This window comes from Alligator mississippiensis, chromosome 8 (assembly GCF_030867095.1).
Source record: "Alligator mississippiensis isolate rAllMis1 chromosome 8, rAllMis1, whole genome shotgun sequence".
NCBI classification, from domain to species: domain Eukaryota; kingdom Metazoa; phylum Chordata; order Crocodylia; family Alligatoridae; genus Alligator; species Alligator mississippiensis.
Window position 1 is genome coordinate 38947545 of NC_081831.1, and position 14045 is coordinate 38961589.

The 14045-nt window shown below is 46.7% G+C and overlaps 1 protein-coding gene across 10 annotated transcripts in view; it reads left to right on the forward strand.

Moving 5' to 3' along the window:
• The window catches only part of MID2 (midline 2), a 464627-nt gene extending 451073 nt beyond the window's left edge, over positions 1–13554 (forward strand). For all 10 annotated transcript variants that reach the window (XM_059732668.1, XM_059732666.1, XM_059732669.1 and 7 more), the window contains one exon: positions 8227–13554. In XM_059732668.1, coding sequence (XP_059588651.1) covers positions 8227–8629 — 403 coding nt within the window. In that variant the 3' untranslated portion in view covers positions 8630–13554. The remainder of the gene's footprint in view (positions 1–8226) is intronic.
• The last annotated feature ends 491 nt before the right edge of the window (positions 13555–14045 follow it).

The following is a 14045-nucleotide window of genomic DNA, read 5'->3' on the forward strand; positions in this document are numbered from 1 at the left end:
TCCTATATTTAGGATTCTGCCTAATTTAAAATGAAAAAATGGATCCTGGAAGCACGGATCTGCTTACCCACACACTAAATATTCAAGTCTTACAATTCCTAAATGGAGGCATCTCAGGGACCAATATAGATTTGGGCATAACAAAACAAGAAGTGTATAACAGAACAAGGAATTAAACCTGGCTCTCTGCTAGACTACTCTGTTTATTCTCAGCATGAAAGTGCAAGAGACACAGGAGCAGTCATATGAAGTTTGCTACAGAGAGAAATGGGCCCTCTGTCTATTCCCAGCTTATTAATAAACATGCTAATACAATAAAAAATGCCCTGTCAGTCATGTCAGGTATATATGATATGTGTGGACAGGAATACATGTCATATATCTGTGGTGTGTTCAAACATGTCACCTCTATTCTAAATGTTTATTCCAGTGTCTAGGTCAGGGGTGGGCAAAATATGGCTCACGCCACACTTCCTCCCACACCCACCCTGCGTCCACCAGTAACACTGCCCTGGCCCCAGCCCCAACCTCAGCTCTGGCCAATGTGCACAGCTTCCCAGTAGGGCTGCCTTCTACCCACTCATCTGCTTGCTGGTGGCTGCTCATTGTGCTGGACAGTTGAGGAGGTGGAAGTCATCCAGGAGCTGGAGCCCCTGCCTGGCTGGGCATGTGGTGCCCCACACTACCTGCTGACCGGAGCAGCACAGCAGGGGCAGGAAGAGGAGGAGCTGCTGAAGGCAGGAGGAACTCAGAATTGCCTAGGTCAAAGCTTCCCAAACCCTGGGCCGCGAAGGGTTGGCTGCTGCTCCACAGAAGGGTTGGCTGAGTATAAAAAAGGGTTGGCTGCCATTCCATAGTATGCCAGCCACTTCTGGACTGCACAATCTAAAAAAGTTGGGAACCCCTGCCCTAGGTGGCTGTAGCAGCACTGGCAGCAGCCCTGCCAGGAAGCTACAAACACTGGCCGGGCCAGGGCAGGGGCAGTGCCATCGGTGGGCACGGGGTGAGTGCAGGTGGGAGCATGGCACAGGCTTCCCCAGGCAGGAATGGGTGGGGCACAGCCCCATGGAGAGCACCTGAGGGGCAGCCGCTGGCCAGATGGGGAAGTGGTGGGGGGACCACACCTGCACCTACACCACCAAGCTCTACTAGACATGCCCCCTGCCCACACCCTTCCCTTCCTTACCCTCTCCCTTGCCCTGGCCGGCTCCCAGGATGTAGCATGCAAGCAGCCCTGCCCACACACAGCTCTCCCCACATCCCTCCACACACCCCCTCTCATCCCCTCCCCACATAATATACAAGAATAAGACTATTTGAGCTGTTATGCAGTCATCTCAATATATACTACTCAAAAAACCCTATAAATCTGGACAAATATTTCTGGAAAAAATATATATGTTAAAATAGATTTTTTATTTTAGCATATGATTTATTTTTTTATCGATAACTGGTTAAAATGATATCTTTTGAAAGATTTACTGTGCATGCATTCAGCTGCATGTTAATTGATTGTAAAGGAGTGAGGGAATGAGAGTCCTTAAAAGTGAGACTATTATTTGAGTGAGCCAGGACATTAACTTGGTATATGGCAGGGATGCCAAACTCATCTGGCCCTGTGGGTCCTGGTTGTAGCATGCAGTGAGAGTCCCAGACCTGTCAGAGTGGGCACTGGGTCCAACATGTGGGAGCTGGGGGTTCTGGACTGACCCCATGTGGGTGCTGCATGCAGCATAGGTCCCAGAGGGAGCAACACCTGGGCCTGGTCCAGCATGCTCTGTGTGTGGCATGTGGGTCATCTCAAGGCCCAGGGCCAGTACTGGAGGCCAGATGATGTGGCTCTTGGGCCAGATCCACTCCATGAGCCATATGTTGGGCACACCTTGTATATGGTATGATATCTGCATTACTAGTACAAAAAGCAGTATGCCCTGACTGTTGTGTACCACAACGTCTGTAATCTTAAAAGCAAGATTGTGCTTTATTTCTGAAGTATTCATTTCTGACACTTTCATTAAAATATAATTAATAGAAAGTGTTTTATTAGAAATGCATGATCATGTCATTCAAAAGACTTTTGCAGACTTAATTTGAGTGTCAGGGGTGAGTACATGCGAGTCTGCCACACACGAGGACTGAATTCTTTTCCAGATTTGTGTAACTTACAGAAGTTAAGAAGCCCTGCTCAGTTAAAAGAATCTTTAAAGCAGGAGTGTTAAACATACGACCTACAGGAAAGATCTGGCCCACCAAGCTCCTCTGTGTACCCCACTGGACTACTGGTATCAGCAGAGGGAGTGTCTGGCCACAGAATCTTCATGGCCATGGCGCTACCTCCAGGGCTGTTGCTGCCACCCCCATGTCTATGCTGAAATTGGAGCTGCTGCCACAGCACATAGCATGGGACACAGCAGCAGGTGCAGCACAGAGTACACGGTGGCTGTAGCTCCAGCTGCAACACAGAACCAGAGATGGTACCACCACATGCTCCAGAAAATTCCACCACACTTGCAGCTTCCTTGTTCCCAGGCTAGATATGCCCTGCAAGGAGTGCCACAATCTAGATTTGGCATGGGGCACAAAGTGAGTTTGACCCCCCCAACCCAGTCAGGAAAGCAAGCAAGCCTTAAGTCATTTAAACCTGCTCACTGCACCCTTCCTTTGGGTGTGATGGAGGAAGAACAGCAGCAAGAAGACAAGGACTGAGATCACTTTTGGTCTTTTCCATCCAGAACGGTTCTGTGTAAGACAATAAAATGAGGCCTGGGTCAGTGCGTATGCACAGAACTAATGGGACAGTAATGGTTTGGGGCAGCAAATCAAGAGTATTGTACTGAGTAAACTGTTCTGTACAGGATTTGCCAACTTTTAACAGCTTTTGCAGCTCTGACCAGATTGCTCTAAAACCAACAAAATCCTCCTCCCCTGTGTCAGAACTAACCCCTCTGCCCAGTTTCACAGACTTTCTGCATACTATAGGGGACACTTAGCTCTCAGTGTTGATCAGAAGATTTTTTCTAGTGAAAAGTGTGAGGCAACCAAAATTAAAGGATTTCTGCTATTCTCCCTTCTTTTGTCTCCTTTAGCCCATGCTGCTGTTGAGATGAGATTCAGGAATACTTTCACTTTCCCAAAGAAAAGTGATAAAACAAAACAGGCTTTGGGGTTGGTTTGTTTTTTGCTTATAGTTTCTGGGGTTGGAAGGGACCTGAACAGATCATCAAGTCTGACCCCCTGCCCTGGGCAGGAACAAGTGCTAGGATCATAATACTCCAGCCAGAAATGTATCCAACCTCGTTTTGAAGACGCCCAAGGTAGGGGAGAGCACCACCTTGCTTGGGAGCCCATTCCAGAGCCTGGCAGCCCTAACCGTAAAGTAATGCCCCCTGATATCGAGCCTGAACCTGCTCTCAATTAATTTGTGGCCGTTATTCCTTGTTATCCCAGGTGGTGCCCAGGGGAATAGAGCCTCACCTATTTTCTGCTGGTCTCCCCTGGTGAGTTTATAGATGGCCACCAGATCCCCTCTCAGTCTTAGTCTTCTCTTATGGAGGCTGAATAGATTCAGGCCCTTTAGTCTATCTTCATAGGGCCTGGCCTGCTGCCCCCTGACCATGTGAGTGGCCCTCTTCTGAACCCTCTGGAGGTTAGCCACGTCCCTCTTGAAGTGCGGCACCCAGAACTGGATGCAGTAGTCCCATTGCAGCCTGACCAGCATTGCATAGAGGGGAATGATCACCTCCCTGGACCTGCTTATGATGCATCTGTAGGTGCATGACAAGGTGTAGTTAGCCTTACTGATCGCTTCCTCGCATTGGCAGCTCATGTCCATCCTGGAGTCAACAATGACTCCAAGATCCCTTTCAGCCACTGTGTTGTTGAGAAGGGTGTTAACACCCCAGCCTATGGGTATGTTGCAGGTTCCTTCTCCCTAGATACATCACCTTGCACTTGTCTGCGTTGAATTCCATCCTATTCTCATTCGCCCACCTCTGTAACCTGTCTAGATCTAGTTGGATTCTGTCCCACCCCTCCAGTGTGCCCATTTCTCCCCCATCTTTGTGTCATCAGCAAATTTGGACAATGTGCTTTCCACACCCACCTCCAAGTTGCTGATAAAGATGTTGAATAGCACAAGCCTGAGGACCGAGCACTGGGGAACTCCACTGCCCACATCCCTTCAGGTCAAAAACGACCTGTCCACCACTACTCTCTGGGTATGATCAATGAACCAATTTGCCACCTATCTGTCTGTGTAGGCATCAATGCCACAGTCGCCTAGTTTTTTTATGAGAATGGGGTGAGAAACAGTGTCAAAGACCTTCTTGAAGTCCAGGTAGATGACATCCACCTCAACGCCCACATCCAAGGACTTTGTGACCTGGTTGTAAAAGGAAACAAGGTTAGTCAGGCAGGATCTGCCTGCAGTGAGCCCATGTTAGTTGCCCCTGAGCATTACCTCCCATGCTGGGTCCCCACAGGTGTGCTCCTTGATAATTTTCTCAAAGTTCTTCCCAAGGACCGAGGTGAGACTAACTGGCCTATAGTTACCCGGGTCCTCCTTTCTCCCCTTCTTGTAAATGGGAACCACATTGGCCCTTTTCCAGTCCTCTGGGACCTGACCAGAGCACCACAAGCGCTCATACAGCCGTGCCAGGGGCCCTGCTATGACCTCTGCCAATTCCCTCAGTACCCTCAGATGAAGAGCATCCAGACCTGCTGATTTAAACACATCAGGCCCCTCCAAAAGTTCCATAACTAAATTGTCCCTGACCTTAGGCATGGTGTTGTGTCCCCTGAGCCTGTCCGTAATCCTAGTGGGGGAGTTGTTCTGGTCCCTGCTCAGAAATATGGAGGCAAAGAACTCATTGAATAGATCAGCTTTTTCTTTTTTTGAAATCACCAGATTGCCAAGCCTGTCCTGTAGGGGCCCCACTTTCCCTGGTGCCTTTTTCTTGCTCCCTATATGTTTGAAAAAGGACTTTTTTCAATCCTTCATTCTGGTTGCTAGCCCTAGTTCTGTCTCTGCCTTGGCCTTCCTAACAGCCTCCCTGCAATCACTAGCAATGGAAGTGTAATCCTCCTTGGTGATTGCCCCTTGCTTCCACTGATTGTATGCCACCTTTTTTGCCCTCAGGACCTCCTGGATGCCTTTACTGAGCCAAGGGGGCATTTTAGCACTCTTGCCCCCTTTGGTTCACGTTGGGACTGACTCCCTCTGAGATCGGAGGATCATCTCCTTAAGGAACAACCACCCGTCCTGGATTCCCATCTCACTGAGGCTCTGAGTCCCCAATGTCTCTCTCACTAATCTCCTTAGCAAATTGAAGTTGGCCCTCTTGAAGTCAAGGACTTTTGCATTGATGCTTGCTTTCACTGCCCTGCACCAGGTAGTAAATTCCAGCAGACGATGGTCACTAACACCTAGGTAGTCGAGCACCCGCAGATTCCTCACCAGGTCATCGCCTGTGGCAAGGACCAAGTCCAGCAAGGCATTTCCTCTGGTGGGATTGTGTACCTCCTGAGTTAGGTGGAGGTCCTGTATGTAGGCTAAAAACCTACATGAGCATTCAGACGTGGCTGACTGATCTTCCCAGCAGATGTCTGGGTAGTTTAGGTCACCCCTGACAACCATATCCCTTGTCCCTACAGCCTCCGTGAGCTGACCGGAAAATTCCAGGTCCAGCTCATCCCCCTGGTGAAGTGGTCTGTAGTAGACACCCACTACCAAGTCCCTTTCCCCATGACCCCCTTGCATTCTAACCCAGAGCGTATCAGTTTGCCCCTCTTCTGAACCCATCCTGATCATTGAGGACGTGTACTGCTCTTTAACATAGAGCGCTACACCCCCGCCCCTTTTTTCCTGACTCTATCCTATCTATACAACCTATAGCCCTCGATGTCTACTGCCCAGTCGTGGGTAGAATCCCACGAGGTTTCTGTAAGCCCAACCAGGTCTGGGTTTTTGCTAGCTAACAGGAGGGTGAGTTCATCCTGTTTATTCCCTATACTTATAGCATTTGTGTATAGGCAGTTGAGCCCTCCTATGGGTGTTCGTGCTGCCCTCTTGTTCCCAAGCTTGTCCGGGCCCTTGTCACTTACCTGGGTTGTTCTTGTTCGCATCACCTGGCTTGACATCAAAGCGTCCTTCTGCACCTCTGCATCCCCATCCCCTGACGATGCTTCTTGTTTTACCTTGAAGAATCCAAGATTGGCTGCTGCCTGAGGCAGGATACCAGATATAATGCGTCAGTGGGCATTGAACGGGTGCAACAAAACCTATGTTCCTTTCCCTAAAATTTGATTATATTTCCTTTGGCCTCCACCTTTCTCATTCTTCATTCTTGCTACTGGATGAGTTCAGAGCAGGCATGGCATAGTCCCTAATCTCTGCCAGAAGTTACTGGATGCCAAAGACCCAATACCTCCATTTTCCTTCCACAATCCCCCTTCAGCTGCCTAACCTTCTTGTAACACTTCTTTGATTGCCTTAGGACCCCCTAACAGCTGTGTGCAGGTGTGCCACACCTGGATGTGGGAGCTGTTTTAAGTGGTTAACCCCAGGTGTGAACTGGATACAGAACATAAACAAGGCAAGCTGCTTTCAAGCTATTTATGTTGATGAACTCATATTTAAAGTTTCCTAGGTGTTAAAAAACACTTTCACATCAGGAGCTCCACCCCCCTACCCCACACATACGCACTCATATGTGACTAGAGAATGGAGTTTGCAACGCTGTAAGTCCCAGCAGCCAAGTTCCTAGGAAGGCGCTGCCTCTGATCTTCCCCTTGTACAGCAGGAGTTAGCCACCAAACATTAAAGAAACACTGTCAAGCTGATATCTTTTTAAAGCTGTTTTGCTTTTGCTGACACAGTGGGCTTGAAATGCACAGTTCCTCCTGAAAGAGCCAGCCTGTGTCACTTCTAGCCCTTCTCCCTTCCTGGCAGAAAGAGACTGGGCTGGAAGGGAATAATGCTTTTCTTAGTAGAGCTGCTGTAGGCTCATTTTCTGTAGTGTAAAGCTGTTTTGTGCTACTTGTGCTATTGGGATGAGCATTGTAGGCAACAGATGGCGCGTTGTAAAGCAGCCAGATGGGCTCTGCTGAGAAAAAAATGTAACAATTTCTGTGCTGAAGCCACTGTGAAATCTCCCATGTTGCTGGGTTTTTGGTTGTAGCTGTGTTGGTCTAAGAAAATAGGCAGACACGGTTCTTTGAGTAGATCTAATATCTTTTATTAGACCAACTAAGTATTTGGAAAAAATTTCTTGGCAAGCTTTCGGGCAAAGTCACCCTTCTTCAGGCATGGGGAGCCTCTGCTGTTCTGTCCCCTGCTGGAGGGACTCCCCCACCCTCTCGTCGACAGGTTGGTGAGGGACCCTGCACCCCACCCCTGCTTGCCGATCAGCCACTGTGGGACTTCTTCCTTCTTGACTGGCCATCGGGGGTACACTTACCCAAAAAGGTTGAAAACCCTTGCTCTAGAGTCTGTGGTTATTTATTTTTATTGTCCCTAATTTCTCCCTTTCACTAAAATCCTTTTCCAACTATGACCCAAATTGTAGCCTAGATTCCAAATGTCCTTCCTTTGCTTTGGGTAAGTTTCCTTTTAAAACATTCCATTATGGAGGAACTTGGAATGGGAATATGCAGGCTTGATAGCAAGTTGGCATATGTCATCTGTGACTAGAAATCAGTTCCACCAGGGAACTTTCTGGCATGCATGTTTTTTCAATGTGTATCTTCTGCTGTTGTCTTGTTCCCACTTTGCAGCTTGCTTGTAGCAAATCCATGTATAGCTTGTATTCTGGGGTCATCACAGTAAAACAGAGAGATGAAATTACATGCAGGAGTAACAAATTACTGAAAAGTAGGAGGGTGGGGAGTTTCATCATGTCAGCCACTCTGTGGTAATGGCCTGTGTGCATGCTCTTACTCCCCAGTGGGTGAAAACTAGTCAGTGGTAGTTTACCCCTCTTCCATTGAGAGCTGAGCTACTGCAGGTTAACTTCAGGCATGGTAGAGTAAGAGCTTGCACATGAGCAGAGCAGCTGATACCTGGGAAACCCCCTCTCATTTTCCATCCAGTGGCTTGTTTGGGTGCAGCCCCATTTTGTGAGGAATGTATGCGCTCGAAACAGACAGCTAAATTAGCCTTCGGGGATCTGGATTTTGTATTTCAGTGGATTTAAATTGGTAATGTGTGTCTATTACTCTCTGCTCTAGGTATGCTATTGGTGTAGCATATAAATCTGCCCCAAAGAATGAGTGGATTGGCAAGAACTCCTCCTCCTGGGTCTTCTCTCGCTGCAACAACAACTTCGTGGTGAGACACAACAACAAAGAAATGCTGGTGGAGGTCCACCCTCAGATGAAGCGCCTTGGCGTCCTCCTGGATTATGACAACAATGCCCTGTCCTTCTATGACCCGGCAAATTCTCTCCATCTGCATACGTTTGAAGTTTCTTTCATCCTCCCAGTCTGTCCAACATTTACCATCTGGAACAAATCTTTGATGATCCTCTCAGGCCTGCCTGCCCCAGACTTCATAGATTACCCAGAGCAGCAGGAGTGTAATTGCAGGCCCCAGGAGTCCCCGTATGTATCAGGGATGAAAGCTTGTCACTAAGCTGCAGCCTGCACCTCCTGTTCTCCACAGTCCTGTGTGGAGATTGTTAACGGGAGCTAGTAGTCAGCAGCCAGCCCTTGGGAGCTTCCGAACAGCCTAGATCAGGAAGCACTTCCTGCAGCCAGCTATATAGTGCTCAGCAAGCAAATACTCTCTCACATGAAGCTAATTTTTTTAAGGGGGGTGTGGGGAAGAAACTTTAAAAAGCTGTTAAATAAACTTTGTTGACAAGCTCCATTTCTTTGTGAATGAAGCTTGTGAAACTCCCTTGTGGTGTGATTGAATTTCTCAAACCAGATTGTCATGTGGATTGTTTTGGTTTTATTTGGGGGCTGAGGACAGTGGTGGGGGAGGCTTAGTGCCACCTCCTTAGCCACTTGGATGGGCACAATGCTGGTTCCATGGTCCCCTCAAGAGATATTGGTGGAGTGGATATATCCAAAGGAGAGTGGTAAGAAAACAGCTCTCTCCAGGTATGAGCTTGTAGAAGAGCAGAATCAGCAAGGCCTCATAGCCTTGCAAGAAATGCTAAGCAGGCCTGCAAAATCACCAGTCAGGCAGGAAGCTCCATTTAGCAGCATCTTCAGAACAAAAAATAAAACAAGCAGCATAACTCTTGTATCCAGAGAAGTGCCCACAACCAGAAAGCTAAAGCCTTTTACACAGTAGGCAGTATGTTTAGGTGGAACTGGCACTGGGAGAACTGTTCTCTCAGGGATGAGCCTGCCTTCAGCAGCATTCAACAACTCCCGCTCATCAAGCACTCAGATCTCAAATCCTGTGGCAGAGGAAAGTTAAGCCTATCCCTATCCCTATTTTCTAACTGTCTTCTTTAGGAGGCCATATTTCAGTGTAAATCAGGGAGACCTCAGCCAAGCCAGCCCACTGGCCGATACCTAATCTGTGTGACATAGAACAAATTGAGGTCCAGTTGTGCAGCATTGGTTCCATCATGCAGTGTTCCCTCTCACTGTTAGGATATGTTGTGTTTTGCTTTGGAGATGTGACCAGGATGTAGAAGCCAACACGTCACACAGATATCTCTGCTTCAACTTCTCATGGTGTAATGCAAGATGTTCCCCCAGAAAGAGTGTTTATCTTCTGTGAATGGGGGCTTTGGAAAGAGCCAGGGTCACCCTTCATGTTGCTGCTGTTGCCACCTGGCAAGGGAAGCTCAGACAGGCAGAGCAGAATCATCTGCACAGAAGCAAAATGAAGCAAGTGGTCCATAAGGTATATGATTACTCTGTAGTGTGTGAGGAATTTATCCATTATTTATGTGCAAGAGCTGTACCATTGCTTCTGCACAGAGATCTACTCAGAATGCACTTTCTTTTCCATAGGTTGAGTTTGTTTGAGGTTTGACTGGCAAATTATATAAAGGCAGATAGCAAAAAGATCAAAATTAGTCCCAGAAATGGCAGGGCAGCCTGTCCTGGCAACATTTGTTGGAAATATGACCACTTCCCCTCTCTGAGAAAACACAGGGCTATTCCCAAAGCAAAATTTAGTCCCAGGGCCTTCACATTTGCAGGGACTCTCCATCCTCTTGCCATTTATCTCAGTTTTTTGAGAACCCCCAAGGTCTTTGCTAATCCTGTTTTGTCAGGCTGTCTCCCTATCCAGGCACCTCAAACTGCTATTCAAGCAGAATGAGACTGACTCTTCAAACCAGACTATTTCACTTTTTTTATAGTGAGGAGCCTTTTTACCCAGGCATGAACACTGACAGAAGTTAGGCAGGGGAAGGTGGATCCTGAGGAGAAAAAACCTAGAGGATGCAAACACTGCAAACTGGGGCCTTGGTTTGATTGGGGAGCTAGATGTTGTAATTCCACACAAATGAGAAACAGTATGAAGTCTTATTTCCATGGATGCAAAGGAAAGGCTGTGCTATGGCTATGGACAGATTCAGATTAGGTTTGCACCCTGCCTACCAAAAGCTGTGAGAAGTTTGTTCGGTGATACCTTTTACTGAACCAATTATATATTTGGGGGAGATGTGCCTGAAAGCTTGTCTAACAAAGTGCCCTTCCTTTGGGAACAAAGCAGACCGGGCTGAAGCTAAATACCAGGTAGAACAAATTGCTTTATGTACCCCATTATGTAAATGAAAATAGCCCCTTCAAGGAGAAAAAGAGGCGAGTAATTCAGCTAACTTCTGTTTGTTCCACAGGTTTACTGTCCTCTTCCATTTCTTTATTTTCATTGACATGGAGTTAAACAAAAGTCATTGTTCTACAGTATTTAGCTTCGGCTGTATCTGCTTCTTTCCCAGACCTGAGGAAAGACAGTTTCGCCACCATCTCCCCTAACATCTCTCCCAATAAAAGATTATTACCAAACAAGTCTTGCTTCTCATGTATTTTCTAGATTATTGTAGCTACAACACTAAAGTCCTGCTTCAAAGGACAGAAGCTATGCTGTGGCTACTTGCCCAGCAGTCCATTGGCTTTTCTTTTGCCATCTGAAAGGGATACCTTGTTTAAGGGGCCCAGCGTCAAACTGGCATCAATAAAACTTCCTAGTTTGAGAAATCTTTCTTCTGGACAAGGAGTCTGGCTGACAGGATCCAGACCAGAATCTGGGTTTCATTGGAAATTCTCCCTCTGGCAACATTTCCTTGTTTGAGTTTCTTGGGGTCCTGTGGAATGGCTCCTTCATGAACTGAAATTGTCTTTAACTTTTCCTCTTTTTTTTTTCAAATGGGGAGAGAGCACTGTGTCTTGCTGATGGGAAAACTACCTCATAATGCTGCCTCTTAAGACAGGCTGATTCATTCAGATGGAGTGATTTCAGTAAGTGGGCAACTTACTATGTTGAAGGGAGGTTCATAGACAGTGGGGTTTTTGAGCAGACACAGAGAGAGGCTTGTTAAACTTGGATCTGTATGTAGCATGCACTTGGGCTGCCGTCCAATCATCTCCTGGGCTCAGAGAATACAGACTCAGAGTGGGACAGCCTGCAGAGCAATGCCAGCCACCTGGAGAAAACATCTGAGATTTCCTCTTACTTGAATAAGATAGTAAGTGTATTGCCTCCTCCCCACCTGCCTTCTGCCTTCCTGAACTATCTGAGAGGCTTTGATTCTGTTTGACATGCACTTCCTTTGCCTGAGCTTTGCCTTCTTTATCTTCATTTCGCTCTAGCAGCTTCCTCACCTCTCACAAGCCGTTGTGTACCTCATTATGCAGCTGCCACACTCATGGACAAAGTCTGCAGCATCGCATCCTTCTTTAGGGTTTGAGTAAGGACAGGATGTGCCTGCATTCCCTCCAGCTATGTCAAATAAGTTCTTTGGGCAGTACATTGTAAAAGGTTTGCAGTTCTGGCTGATATGAAAGATAGGAAAGGCTGCAGAGTCTTGAACAATCTGTGCTGAAGGATACTTTTCATTAGCTCTGAGTTGCTGTCAGTACCAGCAGAAAAGTGATAGCTCCTCACAGGGATGGGGTGTGTAAAGAGCATAATTGATTCGCTCTACAAATTTCTCACCCTTATGAATTCAGCAGTTACTGTGACTGGTTGCCTAATGGTGGGTTGGGGGGTGGAGGGGCAAGGTATTTTCTCTGCAGAAAAATTATATGCCCCCTGGTGCTGTTCTGGAAATCGGAGATGGATTGGCTTTCCCTGACACTGATCTGGGCTGCTTTTGCCATCATTGAAGGGCAGTAATTCATAGGGTGTGACGGACAACTTCAGAGCACAGGGAAGGTTTTTACTTGTTTACCCTGGCCCAAGCATCGGCCAGCACTGGGTAGGGATTCAAAGCTGCATAGCTGCCTTACCCTGCAGCTAAGCACAAAATCACATTTGTTTTATGGAGATAAATTGCCATTTTCAAGTTGATGTCTTCAGAGCCACATAGGGATACCATTTAATTCTGTCCCCTTTGTGGTGAGCCCAACAGGCTGCTAGTGCATCCATCTTGAATGGATGCCTGAGTACTGTAGATGTATTCTAGCCTTTGTAAAATGGGTGCCAAGCTTTTGTTGCCTGGCCCTGGCACAGTTCTGACAGAATTTCTGTTGGAGGACTCTGTCTCATCCATTAACTCAGAGCACACGAGCCATTAACGTGATGTTTGCACGTAATGAAATTGCACTAGTTACAGTAGGGTTAAGTATTGAAACAATGACAGATGGGAGGGGAACCATAGTGCTTATGTGGTTGGTGGGAAAGAGAAGACCCAGCACAGTCCAAAGGAAGTGCTGAGGTTAGGAACAATTTCTAAGTTGCCTGCATTTTTCTCTGCAGTATTTCTTTAATAGCAAAACCTGACCACAATTGTTATTAAATGGAGGGTGGGGAAAGCAAGTCATTTGCCTCTCTTAGACAAGTCCAGGAGTGAAGTCTGGTTCCTACACTAGAAAACTCAGTCCAAGTCAGGCATCTACACTAGAGAGCCATCCCCACTTCTGCAGATGTAGATGGATCCTCTTTCCAGGCAAAACTCCCCTGCTGCTTGTTACTTTTGCCTTCACCCTGTTAGCAACCAATCCCATTGGTGAAAACTGACTGGTGGAATAGTGACACAATGGCAATTTCAACCAATCCAAACCCATCCAGCTTCTGCTGCCCCTGACTTTAAATGAACGCGGAAAGCTTTCTGTCTTTTTCCAGCATCCTGTTCAGAGGGGTTGCAGAATCACAGAGGGAAAAGGACCAGTGACTATTGGTTCAAGTCACTGCAGGAAGTTCATGTGTCATCTGTATTTCTGCCTCTTGCAGGGCTCTGTGCTGCTGATGGATGTTTGTATCATAGTATCCATTGTATATGACTTGGGATGTGGTGAAATTCTGGTTACAGTGCAACTCTCATACTTTCTCTTCATATGTAACATATTTGTTTTGTTTTGGGTTCTTTGCAACTTCTTTGTTAATGTGTATATATATATATAAATATAATATAATATATATACCTACTGGATGTGTCTGTGCGTGAAGATGATTATATCAGACCCATTTGGGTAATATAAAAACTATACTGATCTTTCCCAAAGTTAGGGGCCTCCCACTTTCACCATGTAATTTCCTTCTCTGGACATATAAACATCTGTCATGTTGAAACCAAATCCACCTTGCCCATGGTAGAGCTTTTCTGATCATTTTCACATAAAATCTTTTAGCTTCAACTTTGCACAAAAGCGTTGATGGTGCTCTCCATTCTCAACTCAAAATCAGTTAGAAATTCAAGCGTACTCAGCAACCTGCATTTATGTGGAAGTGAGGTAGGAGAATGGTGGATTGCTTGATAGGCAAACTAGCAACCATTATAAATCCCCAGTAGCAACCCTTCCACTGGTATGAAAGGGAAGTAGTCAGTAAGTTCATGTTTAGAAGTACCTCGTAAAACAACCATAACCATTCTCCCCTGCTACAGAGGAAGGCAACCCCTCCACCCCCCACCATCACT